Below are 22,924 nucleotides of genomic sequence, written 5' to 3'. Positions count from 1 at the left end.
ATAACGAATAAATTTCCCTTCAGTGTAGTTATTTAGTGTCAAAGGAAAAAAAATCCTTCTGGAGACATTAGGCAGCAGGTGACATAAGGATGAGAAAGCAAGTTAATCCGGGGTAAAAGAACTTTGTCTAGTGGGTCCCATCCTTATCTGCACTTCAGAACCAATCAAGGAGCCTTATCCCAACATCTACTCCAGAGGATCTAATTTAACTGGTCTGTTTGTACCTTTGGTAGTGGGACTTTCCAAGGTTTGCAGTAAGTCATTTTAAGATGCAGCCTAAGATAAGATCTACCGAGGTTTAAACATATTCTTTGTGAGGTCTAAATCATGCTTTCCCCGTGAATTCATGGTACCCTCTCAAAGGCAAAATGCAAAGAGAGTCGTTTGCAACAACATCTACAGACTGAGACATTGAGGTTACAAAAAGTGTTAGGCCACATTTAAATAATAAATTTGTTAATCTCTTGGTGCTCATTAATCATGAATCCGTGCAAGCTTTGGGCTGGTACAATTCAGCAGCACAGGTTAAGCGATGAGAGACAGGCAGTGCTACCCAGAGGACTAAGGGGCAATGCAGACTGGGGAGGTTGCTTCCTCTTTTCTTCATGCTGTTCTTACCTGTGCTCATGGGGGATCATGGAACTCCAAGGCTGACACTTGATGCCACTCTTGGTGATCGACACTGTCCCCTTGTAGCTGCCTCCTTTACCAATGATGCAGTTTCTAATGTAGTCTATTGAACAGCACAGAGAGAAAATGTTAGAGCTACGTGGAACACGTGCTGTACTTACTGGAGAGGAAAATTAAGAATCCACTTCAGCATGTGAGTCACCAACGCATGCCAACTGTTTCCAATAAGACTGAAAGTTCTTGCCTAAAGCTTGTATTAGTATTTTTAAGCAACATGTTTCAGAATAAAAGCAAGCAAACTTATGTGGTAATTTTGAGTATATAGTAGAAACTACAGTGGTTAGTCTTCATTCTTAATTTAGATTAGTTTACATACTCAACTGGGTGGACCATTGTGACTTAATTGAATAAATACACCAAAGAAAATATTAAAAACAAAACTTAAGTCACTTCCAAATCTATTTTAAATTCTGAAATAAAATGTAAGCAAACAAAACCAATTTTGCCTTATCTAGGTCAGTAAAAGTATGTGAACTTGTTTAGTTCTGTTGTTATTATTATCTCTCTCTCGGTGTGTGTGTGTGTGTGTGTGTGTGTGTGTGTGTGTGTGTGTGTGTACATTTGCATGAAACAGCATGTGTGTGCATTTCCATGAGATAGCTGCATTGGGTTAAATATTATTCTACGTGGTTTTTCTTTGATAACATTTCAGTTTCTAACATAGAGAACTGAATTCTAAATAGGGCATATTAGTTACCAAACAAGAGCATATGCAGTTAGCCAATTAGAGGAAGACTGAATAAAAATGACTCATGTTTGATCATAAATTATACTTCAGATATGTGAAATCATTGGGATGTGCAAAATTATCCTAGTTTCTACTATTAGCTTTTATTTAAAGATCCAGTCAATTGACATAAAGGTGTGTGTATTTGGCACCCATAATCTAATTCAATAGGACACAATATGTTCTCATAAAAAATACACTAACAAAATTGGATTATTTTCATAAATTCAATCGATAATGGTTAGTTTATATGATTAAATATTTAACCTGTAAAATGCATATTTAATATTCTATAATTACTCACTAGCATATTTTTTCTTTTAAACACTGTAAATACTTTATATACCATATCACATATAATATACGATCACATAAAAGACACGTTAGCAATTTCAATTCCTCCTTCAAATAATTTTAAAGCATTTATACATGAATTCAACTTGTCTGCCCCAAATCTCCATGCTCTGTTATCATCACCCACCACCACTATGACATGAGCCAAAGTTGTTATAATTTAGAATACTACCTTAATCTTAAAATTTTCCACAATATAAGGTACACTAATCTCACAACCTAAATGACACATTAGAAAACGAATGCAGAAAAGACTAGGTGAGGAGGGAGAGGGGTTTAAATTAAGGAACGCTTGTGAAAGGCAGCCTTCTGTCTAACGTTATGTCCTGATAGTCGTCACAGTCAGGGCACCACGTCCCTCTACCTTAACCGGTGACTGGCCACGGCAAAGGTTACAGTCTGACCAGGACACCATGTGTTGAGAAAATGCAAGTCTATATTTTTTTATCCTTCATTTTGTTATGCAATGCTTAGGAAGAAGGCAGTTACCTTTGTTTTCATAGAGGTCAAATTCATGGCCAAACCCTTTTTTCACTCCACTTGACATACTATTGAAAGGGAACCAGTGGCATCGTTTTCTTGTCTTATCAAAAACAAAGGCCCTGAAAAAGATAGCTGAATGAAAAGAAAGAATACTACAATTTAACAGCTTTTGGTTTGTTTATTTAATGGGCACATGGTTTACCAAGAAGGACATATAGAATGGGCCACTATAACATATTAAAATACAATGGTTTTGTGTGTGTGTGTGTGTGTGTGTGTATGTGTGTGTATGTGTGTGTGTGTGTGTCTCATATTTTGATGGAACAAATAAGAAAGACAAAACAATTATTTTTTAGGTATAGAATAGAAAAATCAGATCAATACTCTGTGGGCAGTTTTGACATTAATCTCAATGACTTGTAGAAAAATGAAGATTTCAACAAGTAAATCATTGCATATAATTACCTAGACAATTTCTGAAGGCTTCAATAGTTTTGTCAGTCCCCAATATCATAATTAGTATGCAAAGTTTGTAAGTATACAAATATGCCCTAAAATGACACATCCTCTAGTGACGTAGCCCTGTGTCCAGCCATGGGAATGCTGAGACTGGAGAAATATATTCAAGGCTTTTATAGACTACAGAGTAACTTCAAGACAGACATGAACAGCTTTGCAAGCCCTTGCCTCAAAACAAAACAAAAAAGGATAAAAATGGATAGGAATATAGGTCGGTGGAAGTAATTTCCTAGCTTGAAAAATGACTTAGATTTCAGACTCAGTCCTGCAAATAAAATAGCAAAAATGATATTCCTTAAGTTGCATGAGGCTGATTACCCGGGCTCCTGGCACAGATAGTTTGTTCTGCTCTTTCTCTCCATCAGGGAAAAAACTTCTTACTGAAGTAGGCAGTGCGTAATGGCCAGACCCATAACTGTCAAAGCACTGAGAATGGCGACTGTAGGAACCTGGTTCCCTCACAGCTCAAAGAATTTCACAGAGAAGAGGGAAGAAGAATGGAGGAGCTGGGAGATGGGAAGGCATGCTGTGAAATATTGTCCCCTGGACACAACCTGGCTACTCAACATAGGAATTCACGGCAGATCTCACTGCCTACACAAGACCGAGCCAGTTGAAAGTTCCAGTATGGAATGATGACAGGCTCCCATGACATTCCTCCAGCTGATACCCCAGCTGAGTAGCTATAGTCAGTTGCTGGCTGCTAGGGAAGAAAGGGTCACTTTACTTTCAGGGGTGTGACCACTGGTAGATCACCCATGCTTCAGTGGATGGCCGAAAGCCATACACAAATAAGTACCACTAACTCAACTTAATGGGTATTTGTTATTTAGGGACATGGATTTTTGAAGGAAAATGTATTGGGGGACCTGGGAAGTATTGAAGTGCTGGGGGCTGGATATGACTGACATATATTATAAACATACAAAAAGAGTTCAAGACAAAACTGTATTAGGCAAATCCCCATCCCTAAACAAAGTCTTAAGAAAGGAGAAATTGAACAAAATGTTTAGAAAGTGTCACATTAATATCCTTGTCTAGTGAGTCATAAAATGTGAAATTTACTGCAGAAAATGGAAATCCTACTGTAGGGATGCTGTGTTCCTAAGTCAATGTTCTCTACATAAGTTTATCAGCATGTAATAGACATTTTAGTTAAAAAGTATTGACATTAGACAATATGTTCTTAATTCATGCTCTTATGGAAGATGTCAACATGTGTCCCCACTATTCCTGCAGCTAATATTGTACTGCTTTTCCCATTGCTTACTAAAAGTATTTGCTAAAACAAACTGATACATACCCCAAAATAATTCAGATTCTTTTAAGTTCTTTGAATCAGAAAAGTAGGTATGATTTCCAAGTCCATAAGAACCTTTCTTTCCTCCCATTGTAATAGCACAGGCCCTGCAAAAACTACTTCTTTATACTATTTTACGCTTCTATGTGAAGTGTGTGGGACCATCATATTCCCTGCATTGAATTTTTCTATAAATTTAGCTTAGCCTTATTTTCAGACTGTGCATTAAAAACCCACAATGAAATGTGCTTCTCTTATTCCCTTTCCCCTACCTTCCAGCTCTGAGGAGGGAAGACTCCGCTTGAAGCTACAGTTGCCAACAGAACATTTCCATAAATTTACACAGCTCAGATGCTGATTGAGAGTAGTCTCTCCTGCTTTATTTTCCCCAATCTCAAGGCTTTTATGCAAAAGTCAGAATAAAACACAGTTATCCTAGGGATAAGCTTACAAATCCAATTCCCACTACAGTTGCCAGGAAATGTCTTCCTGAAAGTGGCAGTTTGGCTTTAAAAATAGAAGAGAGATAGTCTTTCCCCTGCCCAAGTGTGCTGAAGACCTTCTGCGACCATGTCCTTTCCTAAAGTCCCATAATCCTCATTCCTCAGAGACAGGGAACACCAAATGGGAACATCCCACATGAAATCACTCAATTCTGTATTCTTATAAAGGGTCACTGTGAAAATGGAATATGCAAGAATTGAACATTGATAGAATTTCTTCAAAAATATCATTTTTAACAGCATGAATAAAATCCAGGGTCTTGTGCATTCTAAGCAGGCACACCGACACCGAGCTACATCCCAGCCATATAATCTTTTGCTAACAATTTATTTATTATCAGAGTTCATGTGTGTGCCAGAGTGAATTAATGTGTACCACATGTGTGCAGATGCCTTTAGAAGCCAGGAGAGGACATCAGATATCCTGGGAGTGGTGCAGGTGGTGGTAAGTTCCCTAATATGAGTTCTAGGAACCAAACCCATGTCCTTTGCAAAAGCAGCAAGTGCTCTTAACCACCAAACAAACTTTGTAGCACCAAATGTTATTTTTTAAGGTACAAAAGAGAATAGGAAAATAACCAAGAGAATACATTTTTGAAGAGTGGTGTGTGTGTGTGTGTGTGTGTGTGTGTGTGTGTGTGTGTAGTTTTGTAGCCCAGGCTAGACTTGAACTCATAATCACCAGATTATTTTGTTTTTTGGGATTGTAAGAGGGCACCACCACATCTTGCTCAGTAAATATACGTTCTTACTGCCATTTTGGATGAAATTTTCAACTTGCTATTTCAAAATTGTAATATTTCTCCTCTGAGATCACTGGCAAAGTAATAAGGGATTCTTAGTGACAAGGGGACTGTCAAAAGGTAAGACCGTCTCTACTTCAAGCACTCAAGTCTCCGATGGCTCCATCACTTTCCACCTTTATCATCACTCTCCCCGACTCGTTTGAAGCAGTCTGTACTGCTGACACCAGTCTCTCTAGGCTTTTATATAATTCTCTCAACACCTTTTATTTAAATCCCTACAGAGATGGTATAAGCTGCAGTCAGTTTTGGCTGTTGCCCAGTTCCTACCCAGAAAATACTTGCGTTGCTCTGATACAGAAGACAACAAGAAACACAATATTTTAGAATAAAAAGGAGATAGAATTCAGTCCAGTTTGATTTTTGCTCAATTTTAATTGTTCAGAATTCATAGAGCCTCGCACACTCATTCATGTGAGCTGAGAGCTCTGTCTGTAATGAGTTCAAGCAAGGCTCAAAACTACTCTAAAGGACCAATTGCATTGACCAACAAAAAGGAAGAGAAAATATGATCATTATGTATTGACTTTATTTGAAAACTATTGAATAAATAAAGTGAAGGGACTTACTTGCAAGTGAATGGAAGGCCCTTATTCCTGATACATCTGTTGGCACACTCATCTGCCGAGTTCATTTTTTTGGTTTTTATCTTCAATAATGGGTCTTCCTTGGTGAGAGTAGTCTTTGCTGACTTTTTGAATTCATGGAGTGTATTTCTTCTTTTCTTCTGTCCTTCTATTAATACAAAAATTAAATAGTTCAATGTGAAAGACAGGCTTTTAATAATCATAGAGGGGGAAATTCCTTAAGGAACATCTTCAAAACAATGATTTTATAGGACAGCATAGTATACCTCTAGGGGGTGGGGTGGGGTTGGGGAGGATGCAGAAGAGCAAGAGAACATTAGAATTCCATGAAAACACATAGTTGCTATGTAAATTCACCAATCTACATCCTCTCAAACGAAGGATGCATTGAAAAATTAGGACAAAGTTCACCCCCAAAGAATAAACAACCCTAAAGAATAATTATTTCAAAATTAGGACAAAGCTCACCCTAAAGAGATGATGTTCTCCAGACAGCACAGAGTCAAGCCTCAGCGCCAGAGGCATATACAGGCTTTGCAATTAAACGGTTCATTCTCCTCTCAGCGGCTCCACATACAAATAACAGTGCTAACTAGGTAAGTCTATCCAAAGGCATCACAGTGAGAAACTCGCTGGAAACTCTGCATTGGACAAACGCTTCTGACTTGTTCTTTAAGTGCTTCATACTATACATATTTTAGCCCCTCTCTTTTTATTTTTGTACCAAAAAAATGTATTCAGTGTTTGGGACACTATTTCTCAATTTCATGAAATTGTTTGTATTGAGATCAGGCCAAACACTGTAAATCAAATGTATGTAAAGCTTTATCCTTTAATGTAGCAATACCATTTTTCTTCAAGAAGGGACAAGACCTCTAGATAACATGAAACTTACTATAAACCTGAAAAACAGAACCAATAAATCCTAAAGATCTTAAAATTTATGAATAATTAGAAAACAACAAGAATGTGTTCGATCATTCTTAATTTCCTAAAATTACTCCAGTCTATTACTGGTCAAACTAATTAACATCAATCATGTATTAGACCACAGCTATTGCAAAACACATATGGAAACATGCACATCTGCATGTAAATTTCTTTAATGTCACTTATAACAATGGCAGTTTGATACATTCATTTTTAACTGGAGCTAAGGAAAGACTGTGAGAAATTAATTGACCACTTGGAAGACTTCAGACTGGAAACTCGGAAGCCCAGCTTGAGAGATAGCACGCAGAACCACTCGCCTTGCCATCATTTATCTAAGAATTGCTAAGAATGTATGTGGAAACGCGATTTGTAAACATTTCCTGAAGATGTGATTCAGAGCTATCAGTTGAAGAGAAGCTTGTGTGCTACAGCAGGAAATGCATTCCTGGTCTTTAAATGTGGCAAAGTGTGTCAAAAAAAGAGGGTGACGCTTTCTGTGCAGAAAAGTTGGGATGATGGCTGCCACAGTGAAATGCCCAGAATGGCATCATACCCTGTTCACCAGCACCCACCGGCTCTGGTCGCTTTGCTAAGATGCTACTCATTAATATCCATCCTAACCTGAAGTCAACAATAAGTAAACGAAAACATGTACTTCTCTAAGTTCTGAGTTCTTTTTAAAACTCCAGAACACAGTCTCCAAGAGACTGGTATTAATATCTATAGCAATGCCTTCCCTTGGGCTATAAGATGCAACTACTATAATGTAAGAGATTTTGTTTAAAGAAATCCTTCTTACATAAATTCAATCAAATAAGTAATCAGTATGTTATTTAATAAATCTGGGGTTAAAATTCCTTGACAGGCAGCTAAGGCTAGCATTTTCATTGACTTGCCAAATGACTTTGTTTAATTACATGAAATTTTAATATACCGATTCATCAATCTATAAAAGAAAGGTTAAATTAATAGTTATTTGAGTTATTTCCATTTATAAAATATTGGGAATATAATTAGGAATTGCAATACAATGAAAATTTTAAGAACTTGGTATTGAATTTTAAATTTCATCATTTAATTTCTGACACAACTGATATTCTTACAAGAAAGGAAGTCATGATACTTGCTGATTGTCATTCCTGTCACAGAATCTTGTTAGTGAGAAATATTTTTCCATCATGAGTTTCTTTTTCTGTGGCCTTATTTCACTACTTCTTTGGTGTTCCTAAATATTTCATGCATGATAATAATTTAACTCCTTATAAATTAAAATGTTTCCTGTAAGTGATAGGAGCTTACATTAAGAACTGCTTATTTTATCATCTGCCAAAATTGACTATATGTATGTTATTTGTATGTGAACATATTTGAATTCAACCAAGTAAGAACAGAGCATTGGCGTTACTTACAATGCACTGTTGTATATTTATAAGTGGAAAATACGAACACAAAAGTAGTTTCAAAATAACTATGATAAGTATCAAGTTCCTAAGGCATTTCAGTAATTATCAATCAACACAGAACCTCTGGCCAATGCTATAAAAGAGTTAAGACTGTTCTGGAGAAAGGAGGTCTCCGCAGTCATTGGCTCTGATTAATTTCACAGATCCTCAGTTGTCCTATTGAAATGTGTTAATGTATGGATTTGCCTCATAAAGCAAGCTACTCTCACTTGCTAGTAAGAGTTTTAGGGTGAGAGATCAAAAAGCATCCTGGAAAATAAGTAAATCCATAATCTCCCTTTATTGTGTAATAAATAGAAGGCCCAGAGCTTCACAGTGCTAATAAGGACCAATCAGAGCCAGATATCAAGAATCCCTCGGCACTGTGACATGTGAACTTGCCTTCATAACTCAGTTTGTATACTAGATCAGTAGCTAAGCATTCCAAAATATGAAGTTCACAGTACTTATGCATCATTTAATTCATGTATCTATAAAACTAATTATTTCCTTAATAAGAGATAAAAGGCAAAACAGAAGTCACTCAAAATCAGCATCTGAAAATGAGATTCCTTTGCTGAAAATAATTTCACAGTCTCTTCCACATGTATCAACTAATGCTTCTTTTGCTGAAAAGAATTAAAAAGCCAAACTTAATTTGAGAAAAAATTCAAAAATGTTTGCATCAGATTTTTTCTGCTATTTTTTGAATGTGTCTGTTACTTAAAGTTTGTAAACAAAATACTGCAATGAAATCCAAGGGTAAGAGGACACGGCAAATTTGTCAGGCTTTCCTGTTTTTTAAATTATGATCCTTTCTCTTTTTCCCAGCCCAGGAAAATATTCTGCAAGGTACCTTTCCTGAAGAACCTGAGGTCTCTGTTTTAGAACTGACATCACTAGCGTCCTAGTGGAAACCTACAAACAGAAAGCGGGGTCAAGCATATCAGGGTGATTGCGGAAAGACACATTCTCCCCCTGGCCCCTGGGCCTCACAGTCGTTTCTCTCAGTACCTCATATATTTTCTTCTGTGTGGAAGAACCATGGACTTCAAAGGAAAGCCAGGCAAAGGAAGGATTTGCAGGGTGTGGAAAGAGCAGGAGTCTGGTTCCCCATAACTGAAGAAAACTACCCACATGATTAGTGATTAACAGTTTGAACTGGCAAGATGTTAAGATGAAAGTCTACAAGTAATTGATGGAAGGCAACGGTTGTGACTGGAGAATTTTAACTCCTAAAGACAAGGATCACAAAAAGAAGTCCCAGTTTCCACTGTTACTGTCTAGGACTCAGACTTCACCTTTTGGCAGCAGTGTGCTACCCCTTTTTGGAGAAGTTAATTTCATGGTAAATGAAGACAGTGAGAAGGAAGAGTTTTGGCAGGTTTAGACCAAGGACTGGTGGCTGAGATGCATAATGACCTCGCTCTTGAAGACTTGTGGGATAAAGTGCTCACGGTGAGGCTAAGAATCTCCTCCCTCCTTTCTACTTGTTCTCTGGAATTCCTCATTGTAGATGTCTGTCTCCTCTGTCCTCTTCTGCCTGCAACTCTCTTCCACAAAGCAAATAAAGGAACCACATGGAAGTACAAATACTGAGTCCTATTCATGAAGAATATTCACTAGCTACTTCCAATAATCACTAGAGACCTCTTGGTTTAATATGACATACAAGGCTGCCATTCTACCCCATCTTTCTTACTTTTCCAACTACAGGCTACATTCCCAGTAGGAACCCAGTATACCAGTCCCGAGAGGTGACCTTCACTGTGTTCTTCTAGATCTTTCTGGAGCATCTTTTATACTTTCTTACCCCTGCCTTTCAGGCCACTTGCATTCTTGTGACTAGAGTACCAATGATGCATTAACTCAACTTCTTATACTTGACTTGTGGACAGCACACCTCTCAAAGCAAGCTTGAAGACTAAACTAATGAACTTTCAACTCTACTTGCTAACACAAATTTTGTTTTATTTTGCTTTTGGCTAATGCTGGTTACTTTTTATTACTTAGCCAAATGACTTTTAACTGTATGTTTGAGCTGATTTTAGTGTTGAGCTTTAAGTATAAGAAAAAAAATTACATTGACGTTCACTTAGAATTCAGAAATTTCAGTGTAGTCCCTTAGTTAACAAAGATAAATTTTAAAGTGTTTAAACCTTGATTTTCATGTGTCAAGTAAACCAAACAATGCAGGTATCAGAACTGAGTTTTACTTTATAACTTATCTCTGAGCACCATAGTGCAACAAATGCAAGTTCCTCTCCCGTTTGCTCGTCTGTGTATTCCCCAAGACCCTTGTACATCAGGTATTCATTTAATGTTTAACTTCTTAAACACTAAATGAATGTTTAGAGTATTTAGTGTGAGGGGTCATCCACATCAAATATTTCTTAAGAAACTTCTTTAAAAAGTGTCTCCACAATGTCTTCTGTTCATGACTGACTGTCAACATACCGGGGCACCCACTTCCTTGCTGATGGATAGCCAGGCAAGTAACAGCAAAGTGAGTGTTCAATGGGAGATGAAAAGTCAAAGAACAGATTCCATATTCTCATTGCGTATTATAAAAAAGCTACCTGTTTCCATCTGGGAAGTTATTTAAGACAAGGAAACTGTTCAAAACAAAGTTGCAAACCCAACAAAGATAGGCCCTCTTCTGATGACAATTTTAGTACTACCCACTTCAGGAATTATTCATATATCAGTAATTCCCAACGGCCCTCTCCTGGCCTGCCAGCACACTCTCAGACTACTCGCTATATACTCAGGAAACAAAGTCATTTCAACATTAGCCAAAGTGAAAGATAATTACAAATGTATATGTCCTGCCAAAAGTGTACAATGCACGCCAAAAAACAAATAGACATTGTCTTTGGTCGATCTACTGTTTGAGTTTCCAAACTGAGATCTTGCATTAATTCAGCTGAGTTCAGGTAACCATACTTCAAGGCAACAGCATTTCAATTTTTGAAAAGTGAAAGAAGGAAACTGGACCAAGATTACAATTTATGCTAACACCCCCTAACCTAGCAATGTCTTAAAGATTCATCTAACATGACACATCTGTAAATGCTTCCCCACTTCTTCAGGAACCTTTACCTACACCCTTTTAAAGGACCCTTTCCAAAGTGTCTGTTTTCAAAAGGAGTCACTTCCCAATGTAGAAAAAAAAAAAAAAAGAAAAGAAAAGAAAACAGGTGGCTTCAATATTTTTTATTAGCACTAGCTACTTCTTGTATTACATCAGATACTAGATCAGAGGTGTGATAAATGTCATAGCTAACTTATCTTAAATTATGAGGCTGCTCCCTTGTTTTCTTGTTTTTAAAAAAGTCACCTATCTGCTATCTGAGGACTTGTTACAGTCTTTATTTCCCTGTGCCTACCCTAAAGTTCACTGCCTTCTCCTGCTGTCACCCCAGTCCAGCCACTGCAATAATAACACGATAGATACAGATGTTTCCTCTACTCCAGCAAATAAGAGAAAACTTCCTATACCAGAACATGAGATCCCTAAATATCCAGGCACTCTGAACTAGTCTAAAAGTCTCCTCCACAACCTACAAATCGGGGAAATCAGGGGGACAATTTTGCTGTATCCATACAAGTCACAGATGTGTTCCTCCCTGCACTGCAGCATCAGGGCCAATCATCCATACCCGAGAGAGAGAAGAGAAGCTTGGAAGGAAAAGCTTTCTGTTTCATTTTTGTAACAGGCATATACTCAGAGCTTAATCTGCCTCTTCCAAATGAAGACCTGCACAATGTCACAATTTGGGACTGAAGGTAGACTGGATGGACACTTAGAGGAAATTCTTTTGGGAAATCTTCAGTCCCTGGTTAGCTTGACCATCAGTCTCCTCTTCAAGCCAAAGTCTGTCTTCATTCTTAAACTTGGCCAAACCAGCAAAGTTCCATCCAGTGTTAGCACTTCATTCCTATCCCATAATTCCGGACTGCTTAGCTAAATGAGGTGGGGCCTGATGAGAGTGGGGGGGGGGGGTATCACTGAGGGATGTTAATTATCATTTTAAATGTTTTCCAAACAGAAAAGGAATGCCAAAAGAAAGCATAATGAGAGGTTAGGAAGCCCCACACCACACATGGAGTTAGGAAAGGATGCTGGAAGAATGGGAGAGAGCTTCTTGGAAGGAAGGCACAAGGTCAGCAGGAGAGTTAACACAATCATAGTCTCCCTGAAGCAGAAGTAAACTTACCTGCATAGGGGATGGTGACAGGAAGCAGAAGGAGGTTCAGGAGGACGTGCTGTAGCAATAGGACCGGTAGAAGTTTGGTCCCCCACATCATGCTTGCAGTTCGAGCTGGCTGATCCCTCTGCAGGAGATGCCGGGCTGAAAGAATCCTGTTGCGAGCCGGTCGGTTCTGAGCTGCTTTTATTGCGATGAGCTAAGTTTGTTGTGTGATTAACTGGAAAGATCTAGGTCTGAACTCCCTCTTACGGTAAGAAACTGTTTAACAACAGCCCTTTACTCTCTTCCAGCCCCTTCCTTTCCTCAACCCCCCCCAACAGATCCCAGCTCCCCCTACCACGCACCCCCCCCCCCGAAAGAAACTTAAAAAGCAAAGGTCACCTGGCCTGAGGCCAGCTGCAATTTGGAAGCCCGAGCTCCAGATCCTTGTGGCTCCTATCCGAGTAGGGAAGGGAGGAGCAAGGCTCAGCCCAATCGCTAAGTCAAGGCACAGGCACAACACCAATTCGCCCCGTTTGAACAGGAAAATGAATGTGTTTACATATCTATCTGGGAAAAGAGGAAGGGGAAGCGGCATAAGAAGAAAACGGAGCAGTCTTTCTGCCAAATGAGCCCCAGCGCCCAAGTCTGCAAGCTCGCCGTGCTTGAGAAATCCACGGATGGAACACTGACCCCCAGCTCCCTGGGTTTTAAAGCCAGAGAGAGGGAGCAGAGGCAGCCAGGGGGCAGAGCTTAAGACAGCCCAGGTAGAAGGAAAGTGGGCAGGTAAAAAAGAGGTGTGGTCTTGAGGAATGAGACTAAATAACAGCAGAAACAAAACACCCAAGTTTTCAGGCCAGAAAATCGCCCTGTTCGATGAGACCCTGCATGCAGTTCTCGGCAGATACCCTACCCCAAATCAACACGAATGGATTCCAAAAACACTTTTCAAATGTCTCTTTTCTGATGTATCTGGTCGTGCTCTCTCTTAGATGGTCTAAGAGGCAGTCATGTCCCACTGCTTATCCCTGACAAGCAAATAGATGCTTGTCATCCTGAGCTTGGACACAGTCACATATGTTTGCATTCCAGGACGTATGCACCAAGACTGTTGCTGCTTGAGATCCCTCAAGCTATTTTAATTCCTAAATAATGTCTGTAGCTCTCTTCTCCTACCCCCCCCACAGCACCCCATAATCTGGGGGGAGGGAGAAAGCACATGCAGTGGTGGAGAGGCCCCCATCCCTGACTATCACGTTTTGGTGAGATCATTGCCCAGACTTCTCCTTTTATTCCACCACCAGTGGAGTGCTCTGATATGTCAGATGACAGAGTACTTTCTTTCTCATGGGTTTTGAGGAATGGCTGCCTCTGTATTTCCGAGGGGGATACCCATAAGAACTAGTACCTCTTCAGGGAAAGGGAACATTAACAGAATGTGCAACTCTCTCTGAAGTAGCCTGCTGCCCTACAGAGGTAACTGAGGGCAAAATTAAAGTCAGTAGCAGGATGGCTTCCCCTACCTCCACCACAAACCAAGGCAGTTCTCTTCAGCCTCCTCCAGAACAGCTACAACCACCTGCAGAGACAAGAAAGAGGGAAAGATTGGAGAAAGGGAGAAAGAGAAGACAGAGGAGGTAAGAAGAGAGAGGAGGAAGGAAAGAAGGTAGGAAGAAGGAGGGAGAATGAGAGGGAGGAAGGAAGGGAGCTCTGTGGCTAGGTCCTTGGGGCGGTGGGTGTCTAGTGATGAAGGGTAACTCCTTTGGGAGATTTTGCTTTTTAATTTTGTGTGTACGAGTGTTTTGCTTGCATGTTATGCTGTGTGCCACCTGCATGACTGTTCCCTTCAGAAACCAAGAGAGGGGTCTGATACCCTGGAACTGAAATTGAGGTGCTGTCAATTGAACCCTGGACAGCCAAGCTGAGATCTTAACTGCTAGGTAATTTCTCCAGCCCCCTTGAATGATCTATTTTATATTCCTTGTTTCCTATCATTCTTTGCTTTCATGAATTTTCTGTATAAAAACTAATTCAATTATACTTTTTTTTCAGTTCCTTTCCATTGTTCCAAGTGTCCATTTTACTTTCTTAGGAGTTCGCTGAACTTTCTAGAACATCTCAATTTCAGTACATCACTGACCATGACTCTGGCATGCCCAACATCATCTCTAATGCTATGTTAGAAAGAAGAGGAGATTTTTAGAAACTGATTTTCCTTGTAAATTTTGTAGGTACAATGAACAGAGAGAGGCAAGAGGATTTTCTGTTTGGGCCTTTCTCCTCTCTTTCAGAGAGAAGTCTTCAGAGTTTACAGATTAGGGACAGACTCATGAGGCCCTTGCTCTTGTCGATCTATAGGCAGTTAATAGTTGCTGAAAAAAAATAACATTTTCTTCAGTGGTTGCCCACACTCTTGTGAAGATTTCTAATGAAACTCACTGGGTCATTCTGTCCTTAAAAAAAGAAGAAAAGAAAAGACCACTTGAGAAGTACAAAGGGGCTTACTGGGAAGATGAAGGGGTACAGCACAGCAGGAAAGTGAAAAGAAAAGGATAATTGGGGGTAAATTTAATCAGAGTATACCCATGGAAAAATGTTATAATAAAACCCATTATTATATGTAATTAATATCTACTAATACAAGTATTTTTTAAGTTAAGATCAAATAAATCTGTGATAAACAGAGCAACACAGGGATATTTTCATAAATTTTAATTGTCAGTAAATACAGTAGACATCCTACACCTATTTTAAATTATACATTCTTTTATTTTATTCTGACAAGTTATTTGGTTCATTGAAATCTTAGCTAATATTCACTTGTCTTTTAGTACATACAAAGCACTTTAAGTCTTCCTAGTGTTTAATGTAACCCTTGGGATACACATAAGAAGGGACCATTGCACATAGTCAAAGAAACTAATGTAATGTTTACCCAAGATGAAAAAATAGTAAATACTCAGGTGTTAGTTTTACATAAACTGATCATACTCTGTAGGAAGGAATAAATTTATTTAAGCCTCATGGATAGCTAGAATTACATGTCCAAAATTCAAATGACCAAAGTTAGTATAAAACTGAATATATAAGAGACACTCAGAACTTAAATAATGCATATTTGTACAGGTCTTAGTTACTCTTTTATAACTGTGCAAAGGCACCATGACCAAGATCTCCTGAGCTAATTGGGAGCATGGGGTTGGGGGGAGGGAGTTAGAAGAAAGAGAAGGGGAGAAGAGTAGGGGAAAGAAGAACATGAGGGAGCAAGAAGATTGAGTCAGGGGAAGAATAAAGGAGAACAAGAAAAGAGATGCCATAATAGAGGGAGCCATTATAGGTTTAAAGAGAAATCTGGCACTAGGGAAATGTCAAGAGATCTACAAGGTTGACCCCAATTAACAATCTAAGCAATAGTGGAGAGGCTACCTTAAATGTCCTTTCCCAATAATGAGAGTGACAACTACCTTATATGCCATCATAGAGCCCTCATCCAGTAGCTGATGGAAGCAGAAGCAGAAGTTCAGCTAAATACTGAGCTGAACTCCTGGAATCCAATTGCACAGAGGGAAGAGTGATGAGCAAAGGGGTCAAGATCAGGCTGGAGAGACCCACAGAAACTGCTGACCGGAACAAGGGGGGAGCTCATGGACCCCAGACTGGGAAACCAGCATAGGGCTGATCCAGACCCTCTGAACGTGGATGTCAGTTTGGAGGTCTGGGAAATCTATGGGCCTTTGGTAGTGGATCAGTATTTATCCCTATTACATGAATAGACTCTGGGAGCCCACTCCACATAGAGTGATGGTCTCTCAGCCTAGCTACAAGGGGGCTAGGCCCTGCTCCAAATGATATGACCCGACTTTGAAGATCCCCTAAGGAAGGCCTCACCCTCACTGGGGAGCAAAATGGAGATGGGATAGGGGATCAGTGGGGGGCAGTGGAAGAGGGCAGGCAGAGGGAACTGGAATTGACATGCAAAACAAGTTTGTTTCTAATTTAAATTTAAAAAAGAGACCTGTTGTAAAAGAAAGCATTTAACTGGGGGCTGGCTTTCAGCTTTAGAGGGCTAGTCCATTATCATCATGGCTAGAAGCAGACAGGCATGGTGCTGGTGCAGTGTCTGAGAACTTTACATTCTGATTGGCAGACCATAGGCAGAGAGAATCTGGACAGAGTGTGGGCTGTTGAAACCTCAGAGCCCACCCACAGTGGTTCACCTCTTCCAACAAAGACACATTGACCCTAACAAAGACACGCTTCCTAATCCTGACCAAGCAGCTCACAAACTAAGGAGTCAATATGTGAGTATAAGTGCACCATTCTAAGTCATGTTAGGCCACACAGCCTGACATCCAAACTACATGGGAAGCTATAAATCCCAGGAAAGCTTGGGAAAGTAGTAAGATCCCATCTCTAAAAACACTTCAGATAATTTTAAAGCCTGCAACTCTATGATGGAACATCTAAATTTATAAATTACTAATATTGCCATCGTTTTATCTATCAGTCGACCCTTCTTCTGAATCATAACGATTTCCCTTTCTGGTGCTAATTACCAGGTTTTAACTGGGTTTTATAAACCTTTAAAATACGTTTGTGAGAATTTTGATAAAATGTGAAGTTTTCTAAAAGAATATTTTACATGTTGTAATTATTTAAACATATGACATATATTAATTAATTATGTAATTATTTAAACACATGCCATAAATTATCATTCTAAATCTGTCCTGAAATTGTGTTCCCTTGTGCATCAGGTGATTTAGATTGATTGAAAGGCAAAGTATATACTAATGTACATTTTACAAGCTGTGCTTGCCTACAACGTGTGAGGCCCTAAGTTAAATCTCAGAGCATGGGTGGGAGGGTGACAATACCACACACATACTGATGTCTTTTTCAAAAGCCCATCTTTGTCAACCGCAAGTGATGTATGTGTAAAGGTTGTCTTCAACAAGACAATTTGTGATGTGATCATGTGGTCTCAGTGTAACATGAATTTTTCTCTGGCCCTGCTGGGTCCCACTGCCCTTCTCTGACCCAAAGACACATGAGGACACTATATTAGTTATAAGCTGTTGGCTGGCAACTTGGGCTTCTTATTCTTAACCCATAATTACTAATCTACGTATTTCCTCCTAGTCTTTCTTACTGGAGAATAGGTCCAGGCCTCTTACTCCCTTGGAGTCTACATTGCGTCTGCTCAGCATCTCTGCAGAGAGGAGGGAAAAGAGAGAGATTTCCTGCTTGTCCCTACTTATATACTGATTCTGCTCTGCTATGTCACTTCCTGCCTGCATCACATGGCGACTTCCCTTTACTACATTTCCCAGAATCCTCTTTTACTCCTAGTCGCTTCCCTATTGGCCAACAGTGCTTTATTCATCAACCAATAAGACAAACATATACACAGACCATTCCCCATCATCTCAGAACACTGAATTTCCTGCATATGAACAACTCGTTCCACTCATTAAGTGCCTGGCATACACCATTAGGCATTATGTTTTCTGATTAGCCCTCTTTAGATTCAAGTTATCTATAAGACTTTTCAAATTATAGCTGGATTAATTACTAAATTTATTAGTGAATAATTATAATTGAGCCTCCCTATCACCAAAACAGGATACTATGCTCTGTGTACTGGTTAAACAATTCCTACTTAATATTTCATCCTTCCTTCTTTTTAAGGAAATGGGGGACTTTTATGTATATTAAAGAGACATATGTTAATAAAATGACACTGATTTCCAAGTAACAAAACTGAGGCTTAGTTTTGACAAGGAACTTACTTTATGTTAAACATTATTTTTTTAAAGTATGACTTGAAGCAACACCTAGAGAAACTCTGTGTTGAGATTCCCAACATTCCTTCCAGCCTTGAAATTTTATTATTGCACATATGTGAATTCTTTGATACTTCCACATACCTGTGACCTTTAATACATACCTGTGATCCTTTCCTGTGGTTTCTCATTCCTTCTCTTTTTTGTTTTTGTCTGTCTGTCTGTCTGTCTCTCTCTCTATATATATATATATATATATATTATATATATATTATATATATATAATTTTTCACTTAGGAGTCCACTGGATAATTTATGTTGATTCTCCCTCACTGTATGAAGTACTAATAAATTTATTACTACCTGGAACCACAAAACATTTTTAGACTAAAAGAGAAAACAAAATCAAATGCAGACATGTAGAATGCTGTACCATTTTCAACTTACTGAAGTGTAGACACAATGGAAGTTCAGCTCTCTAGATACATATCGTCCTGTATGGTTCACACAAGCTATTTGGAAGATTTGAATTTAAGTTAAAGAGTTATAATCGAGAAAAAAGAAGAGACTTCTTCCATTGTGTTGGGTGACCACATGTGTGGTTAACAATTCCCATGGTAGATAATGAGGACACAGAATATTCCTATTATGGTAGCTAAAGTTCTATTGCTGTAACAAGCACAATGACCAGATGCAGCTTGTGAAAGGTGTTTATTTCAGCTTGTAGCTTACAGCTTGTCATCCAGAGAGGTCAGGGCAGGACCTCAAGCAGAGGTAATGGAGGGATGTGGCTGAATGGCTTGTTTTCCATGGCTTGTTCTGTCTGCTTTCTTATACCATCCAGGACCATCCCCAGGGCCCAGGGGAGTCACTGCCAACAATGAGCTGGGCACTCCTATATAAACCACTAGAAAATGCACCCCAAACTTACCTACAAGCCAATATGATGGAGGCATTTTCTCAATTCAGATTCCTCTTTCCAGATTTATCAATGTTTTTATCATGGGACACCAAACAACCAGCACATCTACCATTTCATAGAGTCCCTGGCTATAACAGCAATTAATCTAAGATGGTTCATTAAATGTCATCTGAATGTGATTATACACCCAACCAGAAAGGTACAGCCAATGACAATTGATGCAAACTAGCAATAACAATCAAAATGCCAACAACCCAGAAACACTAAGAATGTTTGTTGATATCATTGTAATGTGAAGTCCTATACTTGCTATGAAATTTTTAGACAAATATTGCTGTTTTACAGAACACAGGAAACAATGACAAAAAAAAAAGAATTTATTGTTTGGAAGTCACATCAAGTTCTCCATGTGTGACACAAGCCCAGGAACATGGTCATGAAAGAAAAAAATTTTTCGACTAGTTATTGCTCAGAAAATACCTGTGGAGGGAGGAATGTGATGCAATCCGCAAAGCCAAGAGGTCTCTGAGAGCTGAGAACTGGAAAGTCCTTGTGATTTATAGAAGAAGCATGTGGCTTAACTGGAAACAAGGAACGGGATTTTAGGACTCATCATAGACTCAAGGCAAAGTTGATTTTCTTAATTACATCAATATTGATGAATCTCTAAAAGAACTCTACTGCTTATTCAAGTAACTCATAGACTCAACCATTCCCCCTTGACTTTGGTCACACCCTCAGGAAACGCATTGCAGAATTTGTGGTGAGACCACAATACAGCATCCAGGAACATGACAGGAAGAGTCGAAGCATATCATCAAGGGTAGGAATCGTCATCTTCATAAAAATGAGAAGAGTCACTATTTCTCTAGAAATTTGCTAGAGAGACAGGCAGGCATAATTTTTCATACAGCTCACTGATATCTATGAAACAACAATACCATACCATAAATGAAGGGATTGTTCTGTAACAGGCATGGCTTGAATCATGCTTGCCTTTGGGAGGAGAGAGAAGACAGGCATTGAGGGCCCCAGGAAATCTGAGCTGAAACTAAACTCTGATGCTGCCTCTTAGGTTTTGCCTTCTGAGCCACGTGGGACTGTTCTCTGGATCCAGGGGCCTAGTTAACTAACACTCATCACCTTGAGCTTAGAGGCCAGCTTTTATGTATTTCCAGGTGTTGGTTGCTTTGTTAAATCTGAAGTGCCCGAATGTTATAAACCCTAAACACTCCACACCTGGCATGTGAACCCAGGCATATCAGTAAAATGCAGGAATTGGGGGAAATCGCCTTCTTTTGTCTGACTTTAGAATCCAATGAAGATGAAAACTTTGGTGTTAAAAAAAAAATTCAGTCTTCACAGTGAGGGATTTTTCAAAGCAACTGTTTAATCCATTCATCTTGCATCTTAAAAGCCATGCCATAAAATTGAGGTTTCTCTTTCACTATATGTACATGTTGCATGTTTATTGTGGTCTTGGGGATATCTGAGGGCAACTCCATTTGCCAGATGGCACTAGGCACAGGAATTACCTTTCAAACTTAGGAGAAAAGGCTCCATATACACACATGCATACAGACTTACCTACACACATATACATACATACATGTTCAGACACACATATATATGCTATATAATACACAATTCATCTGGTGCTTTATCTGTATTCACAATTGCTTACAACCTATTACCTATTTGATAAGATGGTAGTGTGGTGCTATATAGCATATTTCGAATGCCTGAATTTATATCTGCTTTATAATGCATGGCAGTCCTTCAGGTTTATAAATATTGCACAGGAGTCCCTAATCTACAATCCTTAGAGTCCTCCTGGTAAGTGGTAGACTCCTTTGCAAACTTCTCACTTTTATCCTTGAATTCGGGAATATTGACTTTCCTTGGACCTGTGGAGACTGCAGAGAGTTGAAGGTCAAATCCTTCAGAGAAGTTCTGGTCAAATCCACCAGAAATATTGCTTTTCTCTAGCTATGGAACATTGGATGTGAAAAAAGAAATCCATAGTATCTAAAACTCCCGTGCCTTTTAATTATTTAACTGTGCCATGGTTAAACAATTTAACCTTTCACATCGTTTTACAAGTCACAGTAAAGTTACTGGGAAATATCAAAATTCTAGAAAATGCAAAGTGTATAGGATATAGTACCTTTCCCAAAGCTTTAATCTAATCCAGAAAGAAAAGAGAAAAAGAAAATGAGCCAAATGTTCTCCCACCACACCTCTAAAACAGAATCACGCCTCGTATACTGAATAGGCGTCAACATTAAGCAGAACACCCACTATGAAGAACATTAGATTATACGTTCCTGAAAACACAAAATAAAACCTTGAGCTGGGAAATGGATCTCGGCAGTAGAGTACCTGCTCTGAATCTCTCTCTCTCTCTCTCTCTCTCTCTCTCTCTCTCTCTCTCTCTCTCTCTCTCTCTCTCTCTCTCTCTCTCTCACGCACATGCACATACAGGTATGCAGGTATGCACATGCACACACACATGAGTTAAAGAAAGAGAAAAACCTTTTCCTTTCCTGGACAAACAAAATGTGTTCGTTGAATTTGTACACCATCTTGTGAATGGTTGATAAAATAATTTATCATTTTGATGTAAATATGAAAAGTTGCAGTTTTCTCCATGGGGAATAAAACAAAGTATTTTTGAAGCCATCCATCTCTGTAGTATTTCTTCCCTTGAAAGTCTTCTAGTCAGTTTTAGTTCAACACTATTGCATCTTGCACCTCAGCATTGTCTGGAGTGTTACATATCAAAAAAGTACTTCGCTTAATTGTTTATTTTTCCATGATATTTGGTTTCAACACCTGGCTATTAATGGTTCTTGCTATGGATTTATTTATTTCCAGGCTAATGCACATACTGAGATAATGTAAACTCCAGATTCAATGGCTTAGACCATAATTCTGTAATTTACTAATTGGAAAAACCTAAAAGAATAATTTGCTGTAATTCTTTGAAAAGTTACAATAACAGCAATTGCAACAGATACTCATAGTTATATTTATAATATGAAATACAAGTATAAATTTTGGTTACAGAGACTAGGCAAACAAAACTCAAGGGACACATTTTAGGAAACACTCAGCTTTAGTTATTAGAATTATTTTTGATACTAAAACGTTTAAGATATCTCAAATGGAAAATACCTAATTTAAAATAAAGAGTGAAGACATGATTTTGGCATGGGGTATTAGAAGATCCCTTAGTGTTTTACAGTTATTTAATCCATAATGTCAGCTAATATTAATAAACTTCATGTGAAACCAAATATGAGCTAGATTTTCCATATGTGTCCATATATTAATTCATGTTCAAAAAAAGAAAAACAGAAATCCATTTTATAAAACATTTCTAATGAAAAATTACTAAGTAGATAGTTTTACAATGTAAAAAAGTTTCAGCCATGCCCAGGTTTGCTTTGGCATCTCTCCTGGATAAATGTCCTCAAGTTTTCTATCATGATGCTAGTAGATTAAACCTCTGAAACTATAAGCAAGAACAAATTAAGTGGTTCCTTTTTATAAGAGTTGCCGTGGCCATGGTGTCACTTGACAGAAATAGACCACTGACTAAGACAACTAACTATGTAGACTCTGAATAAGTATTAGTCACTTGCTTCTAGTGTACTCAGTGTTTTGTGTTTGTCTTTAA

General features: G+C 38.6%; 1 protein-coding gene across 2 annotated transcripts in view; it reads right to left on the bottom strand.

Annotated features, from left to right (window-relative positions):
- The window catches only part of Hgf (hepatocyte growth factor), a 64,474-nt gene extending 51,634 nt beyond the window's left edge, over positions 1–12,840 (bottom strand). For both annotated transcript variants that reach the window (XM_005080880.4, XM_005080881.4), the window contains exons 1-4: positions 12,562–12,840; positions 5,949–6,114; positions 2,261–2,373; positions 619–733 (exon numbers count right to left, since the gene is read on the bottom strand). In XM_005080880.4, the coding sequence (XP_005080937.1) occupies positions 619–733; positions 2,261–2,373; positions 5,949–6,114; positions 12,562–12,652 (485 nt within the window). In that variant the 5' untranslated portion in view covers positions 12,653–12,840. The remainder of the gene's footprint in view (positions 1–618; positions 734–2,260; positions 2,374–5,948; positions 6,115–12,561) is intronic.
- Between the last annotated feature and the right edge of the window lie 10,084 nt (positions 12,841–22,924).

The sequence above is a fragment of the Mesocricetus auratus genome, unplaced genomic scaffold (assembly GCF_017639785.1).
Source record: "Mesocricetus auratus isolate SY011 unplaced genomic scaffold, BCM_Maur_2.0 Super-Scaffold_100043, whole genome shotgun sequence".
NCBI lineage: Eukaryota > Metazoa > Chordata > Mammalia > Rodentia > Cricetidae > Mesocricetus > Mesocricetus auratus.
The sequence above is the reverse complement of the archived record's forward strand: the minus strand, read 5'-3'. Positions and strand labels throughout refer to the sequence as shown.